This window comes from Oncorhynchus mykiss, chromosome 18, assembly GCF_057628025.1.
Source record: "Oncorhynchus mykiss isolate SJ-2025 chromosome 18, ASM5762802v1, whole genome shotgun sequence".
NCBI lineage: Eukaryota > Metazoa > Chordata > Actinopteri > Salmoniformes > Salmonidae > Oncorhynchus > Oncorhynchus mykiss.
This window is the reverse complement of record NC_143039.1, coordinates 28,789,501-28,804,814: the sequence shown is the minus strand read 5'-3', so window position 1 is coordinate 28,804,814 and position 15,314 is coordinate 28,789,501. Positions and strand designations below refer to the sequence as shown.

At 43.7% G+C, this 15,314-nt stretch overlaps 2 protein-coding genes across 4 annotated transcripts in view; one reads left to right on the top strand and one right to left on the bottom strand.

Annotated features, from left to right (window-relative positions):
* LOC110495817 (rho GTPase-activating protein 6) overlaps window positions 1-2,803 on the bottom strand; it is a 90,802-nt gene extending 87,999 nt beyond the window's left edge. For both annotated transcript variants that reach the window (XM_021571269.3, XM_021571270.3), the window contains exon 1: window positions 1,519-2,803. In XM_021571269.3, coding sequence (XP_021426944.3) covers window positions 1,519-2,037 — 519 coding nt within the window. In that variant the 5' untranslated portion in view covers window positions 2,038-2,803. The remainder of the gene's footprint in view (window positions 1-1,518) is intronic.
* A 2,306-nt stretch (window positions 2,804-5,109) lies between these two features.
* On the top strand, window positions 5,110-14,507 carry LOC110495815 (MSL complex subunit 3). Of its 2 annotated transcripts, none has more exons than XM_021571267.3 (12): window positions 5,110-5,374; window positions 6,070-6,152; window positions 6,623-6,718; window positions 6,822-6,919; window positions 7,019-7,119; window positions 7,265-7,387; window positions 7,671-7,831; window positions 8,098-8,256; window positions 8,521-8,834; window positions 9,138-9,347; window positions 9,471-9,555; window positions 13,507-14,507. In XM_021571267.3, exons 1-12 carry the CDS (start codon window positions 5,276-5,278, stop codon window positions 13,604-13,606), a joined length of 1,629 nt encoding a protein of 542 aa, XP_021426942.2. In that variant the 5' UTR covers window positions 5,110-5,275; the 3' UTR covers window positions 13,607-14,507. The 2 variants fall into 2 exon arrangements, with proteins under 2 accessions (XP_021426942.2, XP_021426943.2); XM_021571268.3 differs by having other exon boundaries at window positions 5,125-5,374; window positions 7,268-7,387.
* Window positions 14,508-15,314: the final 807 nt, after the last annotated feature.

Genomic DNA, 15,314 nt, shown 5'->3' with positions numbered 1-15,314 from the left:
GTAAAAAATATTAAACGAACCATCTCTAATTATTAAAAGACAAGAAATGGAAATAAAAACACATAAAAACTCCGGACCGTTATACAGTGCCTTCAGAAAGTCTTCCAACCCCTTAAATTGTTACACATTTTGTTGTGGTACAGCCTGAATTCAAAACGGATTCAATCTTCTTCTTTTTCTACCCAACTACACACAATAACACCATGATGGCAAAGTGAAAACATGTCTTTAGACATTTTTGCACATTAATTGAAAATGAAATACAGAAATATCTAATTTACATAATTATTCACACCCCTGAGTCAATGCATGTTAGAATCACCTTTGGCAGCGATTACAGCTGTGATTTTTTTTTCCTGGGTAAGTCTAAGAGCTTTGCCCACCTGGGTTGTATTATATTTGCACATGTATAATTTGTTTTAATTCTTCAAGCTCTATCAAGTTGATTGTTGATCATTGCTAGACAGTCTTGCGGAGATTTTTAAGTCGATTTATGTCAAAACAGTAACTAGGCCACTTAGGAACATTCAAGGTCGCCTTGGTAAGCAACTCCAGTGTATGTTTGGCCTTGTGTTTTAGGTTATTGTCCTGGTGAAAGGAAGATGTATCTCCCAGTGTCTATTCCGTTTATTTTTATCCTAAAAAACTCCCTAGTCCTTGCCGAAAATTGGAAGTGGTACTCTTTGCCCCAAACATACACATTGCATTGCAGTTTTATTTTAGTGCCTTATTGCAATCAGGATACAGGTTTTGGAATATTTGTATTCTGTATTTGTATATTGTATTTATTAGGGATCCCCATTAGGGGACAGGGTAGCCTAGTGGTTAGAGCGTTGGACTAGTAACCGGAAGGTTGCGAGTTCAAACCCCCGAGCTGACAAGTTAACCCACTGTTCCCAGGCCGTCATTGAAAATAAGAATTTGTTCTTAACTGACTTGCCTGGTTAAATAAAGGTAAAATAAAAAAATAAAAAAATTAGCTGCTGCTCTTCCTGGGGTCCAAACACACCAATGCACGCACCCACATTACATATCAAACAAAATATAAAACAGTGAACTATGTTTGTACTGAATGAGCTAAAGATAAAACAGTACATCATATAACATCCCTACACCACCACATATCCAGAACACAAAACGTTTAATAATACCACTATACAACAATATCACAATGTGTGCGTATGCATGTGTGTGTACCTTGCCATAACAAAGGTATTGAATACTTATTGACTCAAGACATTTCAGCTTTTCATTTTTAATTAATTGTAAACATTTCTAAAAGCCTAATTCGCGATATTTTGTGTAGGTCAGTGACACCAAATCTAAATGTAATCTATTTTAAATACAGTCTGTAACAACTACATGCGGGGAAAAGTCAAGGGGTGTAAATACTTTATGAAGGCACTGTAAATCTTCAAAAACAAAAGTAGGTTGTCATTTCATTATATCATTCCTCTGAAATACCATGAAGACTTTTTTTTTTTTTACTGCGTGGAGTGCACGCGTCGTCATATTTACCTCCGACTTCCAAACGATATAGGCGTGAGAACTGGACTGTTGCTGCTTCTTCTGAAGCCATCTCCGCGGTGAGAATAATGTGTTTGTGCTCCCAGTTGGAGTGACGCTGGGGCTCCTCACCAGAAACGGTAAATCCCACGCGGTATTCCGCTTTGTGCCCCTCACAGTCACGTCATAGTCAAAGGGAAAGTTTGATGTCGGGGAGATGTCCAAGGGTGTGGAGGGACCAGATAAAGACGAAAGGGGTTGTTTCACCCTAAGATTTCTGGAACGGGGATCTGATTTCAACGCAACCGGGTGCTCAGAGGAGCTTGGCGAGGATGAAAACGCACCTGCATCCTCAACGCGCAAACCCGGTAAACCCAAGCGGTCCCCACGGGTTCCATCTGTCTCTGTGCCACATTTCCTTATAATATCAGGGTCCAGGCTCCGAGTTTGTCGCAACTTCCTTTTGGAGATGGCTTTGGAGGCTGGAGTGGAGCAGGAGAAGACGTTCAATATTCCTTGTCCAGATGACATCTCTATCTCCGCTCTGCACAAACGCAGCAGCGTTTAAAAAAAAACTTTTCTCAGAAGTTTAGTTCGAGCGCCATAAAGAACCAAACCACGAGATAAGTCCCATCAATATACTCTGACAGGGAACCCTTGGTCCACGTGTTTTTATGATGTCATCGCCAGAATGCCTTTGCTTCAGATAAAGCGAGAGACAGACAGCGCGCAAATGTATCCAATTCTCTGTGCGGTGTTATTATGCATGCAGCTCAGCTCATTCCCAAACTGTAGTCAGAGCGGACGGCAGGATGAGAGAAGTTTCGCAACTGATGACCCTCGCCGCCGCTCCTCTAATCCGTCCAATGCGCTCCTGTGGCCGTTAAGACAGCGCTCTCATGTTGCTCCAATGAGCAAAACCAGTGCATACAAGTGTCTTCCCCGGGTCTTTATCTGCATCTTTCAAGTTTGTACCATACATTAATTGTATAGCCTACATATATGACATATGTGATGCATAGGCCTATAGCTGCATAGCCTAACTTTCACTTTGTTGAAATAAAGCACAACTAAAGCTGGCCGATTGAGGACAAGGCATAAAGATTAATCATCGACCTAAAGCCATAATCCATAAATGAGGATTAATCCTATAGTCTAGCCTATTTTACTACTATTCACATTTTTTGCATTACATTGGGGCACACTTGTGTCTTACTCGCTCAAAATAAATATCATGGTCTGATTATCTTGCTCTCTGCATTTTCGCACCACAAGTTTCTCAGAAGCCGCGAGAAAGACTGTCAGGCACCACAATGTTGCTATATATGGGTTAGCTGCTGTGCAGCACGTTTGGCCAGAAGGAGCTCAGATTTTGGCGCTTTCCTCCAACCCAACTCTATTAGTGTTTCCATTGTAAATGGACATTTCGATGGTGTCTTTTGAGAATCTCAGGGTTATAGGGTCATGGCTTCCTCTTTATATAATTCTCTCTGCTTTCTTTCTCTCTCTCTCTCTCTCTCTCTCTCTCTCTCTCAATTCAATTCAATTCAAGGGGCTTCATTGGCATGAGAAAGATATGATATCATTGCCAAAGCAAGTGAAATAGATAATAAACAAAAGTGAAATTAACAATCAAAATTAACAGTAAACATTACACTCACAGAAGTTCCAAAATAATAAAGACATTTCAAATGTCATATTTTGTCTATATAGTGTTGTAGCAATGTGCAAATAGTTAAAGTACAAAAGGGAGGAGCCCCAGCGTTTTCAAATTCTTTGTGGATCTCTCTCTCTCTCTCTTTATCTCATCCGTTCCCCCCGTCTGTTTTTAGGCTGGTCAAATCTGACTGAGCTGTTATCAGTGTCATGCAGTGTAGCTTCATAAGCAGCTTTATCAGGGCAACCCCCTCCTCCAGTCTCCCATGATGCAGCATTTTCCCCATACCTTCACACACACATACACGCAGGTACACACGCATGCACACATACACATGAATGAAGGTACGCATGTACGTACACAGAAAGGCATACACACACACACACACACACACATACACACAAGCAAGGCAATTATTCATCCCTTCTCATCATTTTGGGGTCCCGAGTGGCACAGCGCTGTAAGTCACTGCATCTCAGTCCTAGAGGTGTCACTACAGACCCTGGTTCGAGTCCAGGCTGTATCACAGCTGTCAGTGATTGGGAGTCCCATAGGGCGGCGCACAATTGGCCCAGCGTTGTCTGGGTTAGGGTTTGGCCGGGGTAGGCCGTCATTGTAAATAAGAATATAGTCTTAACTGACTTGCCTAGTTAAATAAAGGTGAAACAAAATGGTGAAAATGCAGTAGAGGAATAGAGATTGGTGAGAAGGAGTCAGAGAGAAGCAATCTATTGCTGCTCTACCTCCCGGCTGCAGTGGTTGTAAAACCAGACACAGTGTACGGTGTGTATGGTTGGTGTGTACCAGAGGTAGAAATCATCCTCGTCACATGTGCATGTGAGCTCCCCCATGTTAACCCAATGAGTCCCACCGTAACGCAGGCACGTTTTGGACTTCTAACCACTTTCAAACATCAATGTAACATTGGATCCGTCTATTTATTCTGGATACGTAGATACCAACCATTAGTCTGTGTGATTAATAAAACCACATATTTAATTCACAGAGAAATGGGGCTAAAACAGCCTGCAGGGGTTAAATTAGGATGAGAGGGGCGCTGGGAAGGGACCAAGTAGAATGGTTTCTAATATACTTTAGTGGGCACCAGCCACAAGAAACCAAATATAATTTTAAAAAACACTTAAAAAAAATGTGTTTATAGATAATAGCAGTCCAATTGGCTGTAAAGTAAAGATTTTTAACAAAGAAACTGCTCTGATTCATTATAATTGGAGAAGTCACTTGTCTAGCCATAAGGCAAGAAATAGGTAGCCTACTTAATCAGTAACCTACTCTGGCCACCGGTAAACATTTGTAGTGTGTTAGGCTAATTAAGTAGGCTATGACATACAATCCGGACCTTGTGACTTGACTGAGCTAAATGTGTCACTCATTAGAATTGCACAGTGAATGCAGGTCTTCTTCGTGGCACACGTCGGTGCGGTGACAGATGTGACAGCAGAGATAGCCTGATGGTTTCAGTCAGAATGGAAAAAAGCACACACTGGCACTGATAAGAGGTTGAGCATACAAGGCATCATACACACAAATACAGATAGGCTATACAAAGAGGGATTTCCTTCAGAGTCTGAAATGATGCTAGTTCAGTCTCCAAATTTAGAAAAGAATGAGCCTCATTAAAATAATGAGCCCCATAATTGTTTTTGTTTTACTGCTCTTTTGCACACCAGTATTTCTACCTGCACATCCTCATCTGCGCATATATCACTCCAGTGTAAATTGCCAAATTGTCATTACTATTGGCCTATTTTTTGCCTTACCTTCTTAATTCATTTGTACACACTAAACTTTTGATTTATTATAGGGAGGGAGGACTACATGTCACCTCAGCACCCTGGCAAACACAAATTTTAGTAAGATCAAATTTGAATAACGGACGCCCTCTGCAGGTACATTTATGTACTGTTTATTTCTACGGCGTCCACGAAGGACCAAACTAGATATTCCCTATTACGGATTCGTTTGATGAGTTGTGTCCTAGCGCCATCTCCATATTTTTTTTCAAAGACCCCTTTGGATACAGCCCGGCAGGGAAAGGGTTAAGGAGCGGGGGGTCCAGATGCCTCCTCTCCTGCTCGCTATGACGAACAAATGAACTCCCGGGGAATGAAATTTAAATTCCACAAAGGAGAAAAAGTCCTCTGTTTCGAACCTGACCCTACGAAAGCTAAAGTACTCTATGATGCAAAGGTAAATGGCTTGTTGTTTAGCCAAGAGTTTGTTTGCGGTCACGAGACTGATACCGCATGCAATTCCCAAACATTTTGATTGCCAGTTTTTATGGCTTTATCCAATACTGTAGCTAAGTTAGACATTATGTTTATTTAATATATCCGGACAGACCACAGAAGGCCCGACCGAGGTTGTCATGCTAGCTAGCTGCTAAAAGGCTAACGTTTGTTATTAGGCTAACTGGTTTATGGCAAAAGGAGGCCATCAATAATGGCTGCAGCCGTGTTATTTGTTGTTAATCTCTGCACATACTGTAGGTAGCCAAGTTAGCGCGGGTATATTTTCTTAGCTAGCTCGTAGCTGCTACATTTAGCCAACTAAGTAGCTAACGTTAACTGTCATAACAACTGTCCGCTAACGTTGGAAGTAACGTTAAACTAGCTAGCGTTAACGTTAAACACCAACGGTGAATTAACATATCATGAGTTAACGTTAGCTAGCCTCTGTGCAAGGCCAGGGTAACAAATTACAATCAGCCAACCCGTTGTTTACATAACATTATCTAGCTAGCGCCAATTAGTAATGTAACGTTAGCTAACTAATGCGTACTGTTAGCTAGCTGTCCAGATGTGGTGATACATTTTCCTGCTGTCTGTTACACGATAACTTGAGTTTTGTCGGCTAACGTTAATTTCTGGAATTGTATGTTTTAGGTCGTCGATGTTGTAATTGGCAAAGATGAACGTGGAAAGCGAGTCCCAGAATACCTGATTCACTTCAATGGTTGGAACAGAAGGTAAACTCATACACAAGACAGTCTGAGGTGGTGGGCTTGATAAAGGGATACTGGTGAGGAGGATGGGTGGGACAGTTAGGAGGGTTCTCGCTGTGTTCCTGGGGGGTGGATGGGAGGGTCATTCCCTGTTTCTATGAGTGGTTTAGGTTAATTTCCCCATCCTTTGTGGGCTCTGCATGTCGAGCAGCAAAAGGGCTCATTTTCCAAGACTGTTAGCTGATAATGTTTACTTTGCAAGCTACTGGTCGAAACCTTGTACGGTTGACTAAACATAGTGGTAACTTTTATTTAACAATCCCTTAAACTGTACGTAGTTGTCTATGGTTTTAGCTGTCTATATGGTGGAAATCATTGAGTGTGGAAAGAAACCTTCAGTGGAGCTTTGTCCTTGATATCACTTAGACAAAACACTCTGCATGCAGCTTGAATTGGAAGGGGCGGTACTCATCATCTGTTGCTTTGTGCTACAGTTGGGATCGATTGGCAGCGGAAAACCATGTGCTCAGGGAAACTGACGAAAATCGCAAATTACAACGTAAACTGGCTCGTAAAGCTGTGGCTCGCATGTAAGTTTGTCTCCATTGGAGAAAATCGGAAAAGTAAGCAGTAGGCGTGACTGCAGATTTTGGTGCAAGTGTCCTGTCTAACTATGTTCACTTCAACCCACAGGAGGAGAAAGGGATGGGGGAAGAGACGTCGTCGTCTACCCGGTGTTGAGTCAGCTCTGAAGACACTTCCAGAAGAGAAGGAAGAGAGTGATGACGCATGTGAGTTTGACTGTAGTTTATCGGAATGGTTTTTCATTTTCATTGGAAATGGCTTGCAAGCTAAAATGACAGGTACTTTTTGGTGGGGGTATCTTTCAGGTTTGATTACGTCTTCAGACAACAGTGACGAGGACGATTCTGAGGATCCGGAGTCTTTGAAAAGCGAGGAGAGCGACTCTTCTGAAGATTTGGACAAAATGGTAGTGTTTTGTTATAGAGTACTACAGACAAATATGTTTTCTTAATACATAACCTATCGACTCGGTTGTTCTATTGACATTGTCTGAAATACACATTTTGACAAAATGGCTGGATGGATCTGAAAGTTTGCCTATCTATCTCTAGCAGGAAGAGCAGGAAGCTCACGCTAAGATGGAGAGTGAGGACAAGACCATCAACATAGACATCCCTGAGGTTCTCAAGAAGAAACTGGAGGATGACTGCTACTACATCAACAAGAGGAAGAAGGTGTGTAATTAAACAAAGATAACTCCCGCTTTATTGTAGTTCCGTATACCTATTCCTAATCCTCCAAATCCCGAGATATTGGTCATGTTTAGTAGGGACAAACGTATAAAAACGGGGAGGTACTAACTGAACTAGTCCAATAGGAACACAGATATGTCATTTTCTGTTGTAATTTTTTTTGCCTCCATGTACCCTACTGAATGCAACCCTTGACTTTTGACAGTTCAACATCTCACTGCCAATGAGCTGTGATCATTAAGGGCCTTGTTCTTTTTCTCCCCAGTTGGTGAAGCTTCCGTGCCAGATGAACATATTGAACATCTTGGAATCATATGTGAAGCACTTTGCCTTCAACGCAGCCTTCTCTGCCAATGAGAGGTACAGAAGTCACCAGAGCACCGCCCAGACTAGCCTCAGTCCTCACTATGTTCCTCCAGAGAAGAAGTGAGTCCCCAAAGTACAACATTTCCCATTAGCCTTTTTGCCTCTCATAGGCTACACAATGTTTGTTTTTTACATTGCAGGCACCTGCCAACTGACTGATCTACAAATCACCTTGCATCATAAATAACTACTCAGTGTTATTTGTAGATCAAGTATGTCAGTTACAATATTACCAATAAATGCATCACAGATTCGATGCTCTCGAACATGGTCATCGTGGATGAAATGATCTTTGATAGTAGCTAGAAGTCACCATTTTGTTTCAGTGAGGAGCTTTGCAAGGAGATGGTGGACGGCCTGAGAATCACCTTTGACTTCACCCTTCCCATGATCCTCCTGTACCCCAACGAGCACGCTCAGTTCAAGAAAGTCAGCTCCTCCAAGTTTTTCCTGCCTATCCGGGACAACACAGCCAGCTCCTGCAAGTAAGACCGACCATCAGGCTATGTATGCAATCCTCTTGACTAATTAACATCGGGTCATTTTCAGGTCAGAAGATGGAACAAAATGAAGTTGAAAACGTTTTACTGTTGGAAGACGCTAAGTACATTAGGCCGTTTGTTCAGTTTGTATAGCTGACCTAAGATGAAAATGCCAGTGACAAATTATTGTACCTTTCTTTGTGATGTTGGATGTCATTACCAAACTGGTCTTTCTTTGATCATCTCCACCCTCCCTTCCTGTCCCAGGACCCTGCGTGAGCGCACCCCCAGCCCCTCGGGCCACAACCCATCCACCCCCCAGTCCACGGACAGCCAACCGGCCCTGAGTGAGGCCTCCACCACCACGGCAAACCCCACCACCACACCCAAACGCCGGCGCTGTGCCTCCGCAGCCGACCCCGACGCCCCCCAGTCCCTGCGACGCTCCACACGCCACACTTCGGGGGGCGAGCGGATGGCGGGCGAGGGGGGCAGCGGCAGCGCTACGACCTCACCCCAGCCCAAACGCCGCCTTGACACGCCTGCCCAGCTGCCCAAGTTCTTCCTCATTCTGGAGAAGAGTGAGTGGCAAGAAAACACACTAAATCACAGAATAAACAGTTGATCGTGTAGTGCTTTACTTTATGCAATGTTACTCGTTGCCTCTGTTGTTGTAATGACCATATCCATCCGCTAGATGGCACTCTTCCCTGTTGCCATACATTATAGTACTCTCCCAAACACATGGAATAGTCTGTGCACAGCTTCTCAGTGCTACAGCACACAGTGAATGTCTGTTGTTTCTTAAGTGTCCATGCCAATGTTGTCCTCCACCCACACTATCAGTTGATTGACTGCCGTCTGCCCTCCTGTCCCCTTCCCAGAAACTCCTGTCCACAGTGGCTCGTCCTCTCCTTTGCCCCAGACGCCCAGTAAAGAGGGCAGTGGCGTCTTCTCCGGCCTGGAGAGCCGACGGAACAATGAGCTCAACGAGGTCCTGAGCTGGAAGCTGACCCCTGATAACTATCCCCAGAGTGACCAGCCTCCCCCACCCTCCTACCTGTACGGCTCACAGCACCTCCTACGCCTCTTCGGTAGGTGTCCTCCTAAGCCCTTTCTCTGTGTGTGTGTGTGTGGGGAAACAGGGATTGTTGTTTAGTTCAATATAGCCTCCAGTCACTCGTTCTCTTTCAATCTGGTTTCTTCCCCTCATACAGTGAAGCTGCCAGAGATCCTAGGGAAGATGCAAATCCCAGAGAAGAACCTAAGGGCCCTGGTCAAACACCTGGAGCTCTTCCTCAGGTACCTCCCATCTTATTATAGAATAATCACGTTTTCTTTACTTTCATTCTTCTTTTAGTGATCAGCGACACACCATAACTAGGCTAGAACCAGGGCTACAATAATCTCTTATTTTGGCTGCCAAAGCTCATACAATCTAGGCCTGGAACGTTTCCTTGTGCTGCCGTAAAGCCAATCTCAGGTGGTTATTTAAATGCCTTCTCAATAACCTTCCTGGTTAAATAAAGGTCATATTTTCTAAACTGGGTGGTTTGAGCTCTGAATACTGATTGGCCGAAAGCTGTGGTATACCAAATGTATGACAAATTACGATTTACTGTTCTAATTATGTTGCTAACCAGTTTATAATAGCAATAAGGCACCTCCGTGTTTGTGGTATATGGTCAGTATACCACAGCTAAGGTCTGTATCCAGGCACTCCACGTTGCGTCATGTCCAAGAACAGCCCTTAGCTGTGGTATATTGGCCATATACCACACCTCCTCAGGCCATATTCCTTTAATAACCCCTCAAGCCAAATTAACGCACATTGGAACCAAAGATGCACAAGAAACCAGTCTCCAGGATCAGTGACACTGACTGGGCGAAGCCCGTTATCCCCCAGTCAATCACTGCCTGGTGTATAATTGGGCCGGCCGCATTGCAGGAAGGGACAGGCTGCCATTTAGTTGCCGTGCCGACGACAGTTCCATGATAGACTTCCTTTGATCACTGCAACGCGATACTGCCCAAGTCAGCATTTCTTTGGACGTGCTCACTTAGCTAGCCTGGTGAGTGGTTTCCACTTGATGGGCCTCTGACGTACTAACGTTAGCTTAGCATGCAGAAATGTTTGGACACTGCGGCAGCTTGACGGGCCTCTGCTGTAACATGAACATTAGCCTATAAAAAAAAAAAAAATAGTTGGACAGCGCAGCCGGAGAATAGAGAGATGGGTTTTTCCCCCAGGTGGCTTTTTGTATATCTTAGAGAGGAATGGGGGTCCCTGTTGGGAGCAATGGGAGTGCAGTGTGCATTGATCTGCTGACATGCGCACACAATCCTCTCCGCCTATCCAGTGTTAGCCCCGTCACCTGAAGTGTAGCGCATACACCGGGGCAGTTAACTGTGGTGTAATGCTATTAGGTAGCAACTCTCTGTGTGATTCATGCAGCTCACTGAGTGGAAAAAGTGCTCACTGACCTGTAAGCTGGTTCACCCTGCATGCCTGCCATGGTTAATGTAGCCATAATATTGTCTAACAGGATGTGATCAGTCGACGATGGCTTGAGATGTTATTTATGCAGAGGGATTGATTTGCTGTTTTTGTGTCTCTGCATGCGCGTGTGTGTGTGTGTGTGTGCGCGTGCGCACCTGCATCTGTCTGTGTGTGTGTGTGAGACTGTCGGACTACATTAAAGTGAAGGGAGTTGAGTGGGCGTTACACAAGCCTGCGATTCTAATCTTTAAATCCTGCCCAGCGATCTTCAGCTGTCCCCAAACCTAGGGGATTTATTCTCTCTCCTTTATTAATGAAACGCCTGCAGTTTACCCTCCAGCCACCGCTCTGCGCTGTTGCACACAGAGGGACATATGACTCCTTCTAGCAGCTGGTTACGTGTCAATAGTCTATTAGGGGCTTCTTCCACTAGTGTCATCTTTTTATTGACAATAACCACGTTTCCATCCACAGTGTTTTATGCAAGTGATGTCATTCCGTATAGAAATAATCGTGACGGCTGTGATGGAAACAGGAAGTTTCTGTATAATTTTATGAATTTGTTCATTAGATATGGTGGGATCTTTTTGTGTCAGTAAAATTAATTATGTGAGAAATGGCGGTGGAAAGGCCTTTATGCAGAAATATTGATATAATAACTATAATCTCGAAGTCAACTTGGGAGTCACGCGATGACATGGTGTGGGGTCCTCCCAATACGACTGGGGAAACCATGCGGTTTATTAAGCTGTGATGAACTTCACAGGGTGGTGAAAATGTACGATATGAGCTTGATGCTCCTTTCCAATAAATATCAAAGGTATTACTCTGGTGACATGATCGATGCTTGACTGCCATTTGACAAATAAAAATATTATTCTCATGTAGACTAGCCTACCAGCACTATCGGCAAGTTGTTGCCTAAACCACACGTGCCAAGACCAGACTAGGCATATTTGCTATTTAACGCAACAGTTTTTGTCATAAAACTATTGACAAGGTTGAAAATGTGATTCACTTTTTGTGCATTGGTTTTTATCCGCGACAAGTCAATTTGGTGGAAACGCACCGCTGGTGGGAAAATGCACATTGGCTTTGTGCAGATTTTGGAATATTCGCATGAAAATCTGTCACTAATTGGATAGATACCTGGTTACTTGTCTGAAAATACAGGAGCATTCAGAGAAATAATGTTGGATGCTTTAAGCAATATATTGATGCCTGCCCACGATGGGATTTAACTTCGGCTGTTCACGCCCATTTATTTTAGTCTGCTACGGATTGAAAACGAACATCTTTAGAAAGGAGGTCTCTTCAGACTAGTGAGAGACAGGAAGGAAAAAAACCTTACTGGATGTTGACTGTAGCAAAGTGGAGAAGTGCATGCCGGGATTGGGCACACGGACGGATCTCTGGAAGAATCGTGAATCGTCTGGTGTGTTTCTGTGATACAGAGGGAGGGACAGTGGTGTAAAAATACTTTAAAGTACTTCTTAAGTATTTTAGGGGGGGGTATCTGTACTTTACCATTTGTGTTTTTTACAACTTTTACTTCGCAACATTTCAAAGGAAAATAATGTACTTTTTACTCTATACATTTCCCTGACACCCAAAAGTCCTCATTTCATTTTGAATGCTTAGCAGGACAGGAAAATGGTCCAATTCACACACTTATCAAGAGAAGATCCCTGGTCATCCCTACTGCCTCTGATCTGGTGCAATCACTAAACACAAGTGCTTAATTTGTAAATTATGTCGGATTGTGTTGGATTGTGCCCCTGGTTCTCCATAAATATATATTTTTAAATGGCAATTGTGCCATCAGGTTTGTTCAATATAAGGAATTTAAAATGATTTATACTTTTACTTTTGATACTAAAGTATATTTAAAACCCAAATACTTTCATACTTTTACTCAAGTAGTATTTTACTTGAGTCATTTTCTATTAAGGTATCTTTACTTTTACTCAAGTATGAGAATTGGGTACTTTTTCCACCACTGGGGAGGGAGAGCGAGGGAGTGCCTAGTGTGTATGAGAACGAGGATGCCTGTGTCCGCCCAGCTGCACTCTCATGAAAATGTGTCCATATCTAACATCTGCAGAGAAATGTGGTTCGAGTTTACAGCCTTTGCTCTACATATGCACTGACTAATAGATAGGACGACCAATAAATAATGAAATATATCTGTAGCCACGGTCCTGTGGTCCGTACTGACTAGTTCGGTGCTCCACAACGACCATAATAATTTGACGCCGGTTAAAGCGCCTCTTAATTTCGCCCTCTGATGAGGATAATTTGTTTGCAGATGAGATGGCAAGATTTAGAGGATTTGGCTGAGCAGCGGTTACTAAGAACATTCTGGATTATTTTCCCTACTGATTAGACGGGGAGATTTTCCCTCTCCAACTCTGGCGAATTGGGTTATTTAAGGCAAGTTACTAAAAGCACTGACTGACTGCAGGCCTGGAGTGTGGTAGGGGTGTTAACAAGCCCCCTGTTGGAAGGAAGACGCCAGGATTGGGAGTGCTGAGTCTGGTCCGTGACATCCACAGGAGTCGGGGGAGTGATGCATTTCCCACAGTGGTCTTTGTTTCAAATGCATTAGCTGTCTGTTGATGGCCATGCAGTGTTAACTAGCCTTAACTTCAGACTTCTACTCAGTGTGGTGAATTAGACCCTGTTATGGTGTTATATCTATCTTCTCTCTCTCTCTCTGTCCCTCTTCCTCCATCTCTCTCTCTGCTCCCCAGGTTTTTGGCTGAGTTCCACGAGGACTTTTTTCCGGAGTCGGCGTACGTGTCGTCATCGGAGGCCCAATACTGCATGAAGCACCCGCGGGCTGTTTCCTGACCCCGTTTATCTCACCCTGCCTCGCCCTGAACTGCACTGCTGGGAGGGGAGCTCCAAGCTGATTCCCAAACCATCCCTTTCACATCCTCTCTTAGACTGCGCCATTATCCCTCTCTATGTTCACCCCTTGCTCTCCTAAATCCAACCCATGCGGCTATGTGGTTTTGCCCGGCCTATCGTAAAGAAATAAAGCAAGTGTCTTGGCTTCTGATCGGTCCAGTACCTCACACTCCCCAGCCCCCAACCTGGCAGTCTGGCCTTAGGAACAGACCCCCCTGGATGCAATGATTACCCAAAGCATGGACGTCTACTTGTTATCCTAGGCTGTAGACCCTAACCCCCTGCTGGGGTCTTTCCCCCGATGCTGACTTTGTCTTGCTTTCTCGCTCTGCGCTCAAGGACCACGTTTGGCCCTCTCTTTCTCTAGCAGCATCTGCGTCTGATCCTTCTCTCTCCGTCCGCCTAGACAAGCATACACAGAGAGAAGGGCTATTTGATACGTTTGCTTTACGTGTGGCTATTGGAGACTGTTTGGCTTCTCCTCGGTTCGCCATGCTTGCTGCCCCAAGCCACGCTTCAGTGTGTGTTGTCGATTTAAGCTATTTCTAAATGCTTGTAGAATGTCATTACTCTAGTAATGTCTACTATCTGTGTTCCTCTTGCTTAGAGGGGCTGTGACGTTATGGGCACTGTGTGTTCATATTTATATTTGTCATGGCATTACCCTCAATGTTTGAAGAAGGTCAAGTTGATGTATAAATTCCTTATTCTGTTTGTTTTATTACACTGTTAACTTGTAGACTCGAACAGGAACCCACTGTGGAGGTGGAAATGTAAAAAAATATCACCTTTCAGTCTGTTTTCTATTACTATTATCTGAAATAAAAGTTGGAGCAATGTTTTTTTGCATGTGGTTTATGAATATTGCTGTTCTGTTGATTCATAAAGACCTAGGCCGGGATTCAATGCAAGGCATGTTATATGGCAGCAAAATATAAACAGGTGGTTTACAATTGAGCCGACCTGCACAATGTTTACCGTGAATGTAATCTCTGCGAATGTTGTTGCCTTTTAAAAGGTGAATTGTCAGCTGTGTAGATACCTGCGCCATGCGTTTGATCCTGGTCCTATTCTCTGCTGTTCTTCTCTCCTTCAAGTTGAGTCCCTTTTCCTTATAGAAACATTCTTCACACTATATAAAGGGTGTTCTAAACTACAGCAAAGTACAAGGGCAGATCGTTGGGTTTATCCTCATGGTGAATCTGCTACGGTTTGAGATTGAACGGGGCCTTTGGTCTCAGAGGTGTGATGTCAGAGATTTGAGAAGGGCAGCCAGAGGAGGGAGCCTGGACCGTAGGTAGTGTTCTTCAGAGGATGACTTCAGCCTCCTTTGATGGGCACACAGCGTTTTGGGTTGTGCCCTGTCGGTCAGTCACTGGATTTTGGTGCTGCTCCATTGATTTTGAGGTGCCAGAGTTCCTACCAACACACAGTACCCGTAGACCAGGGATCATCAACTAGGTTCAGCGGCAGGCCAATTTTGGTATCTTTTATTTTAGATGATGGACAGGGACGGAACATAATTTCCAAGAATTTGTAGACTGCAAATTGACCTCGAAGCACAAAACAGATCTAATATTTGTCTAAAAGATAATTTCACCCCTTTCATTTGAATACAACCACATATACAGTATACAATCACAATCTG

What these genes read in the sequence shown, in the direction of transcription:
- LOC110495815 (XM_021571267.3), top strand. Translation starts at nt 5,276, where the DNA reads ATGAACTCCCGGGGAATGAAATTTAAATTCCACAAAGGAGAAAAAGTC. An exon ending in TTCAATGGTTGGAACAGAAG is followed by an intron (nt 6,153 to 6,622) that starts GTAAACTCATAC and finishes TTTGTGCTACAG; the next exon opens with TTGGGATCGATTGGCAGCGG. An exon ending in CTTCCTCATTCTGGAGAAGA is followed by an intron (nt 8,835 to 9,137) that starts GTGAGTGGCAAG and finishes TCCCCTTCCCAG; the next exon opens with AAACTCCTGTCCACAGTGGC.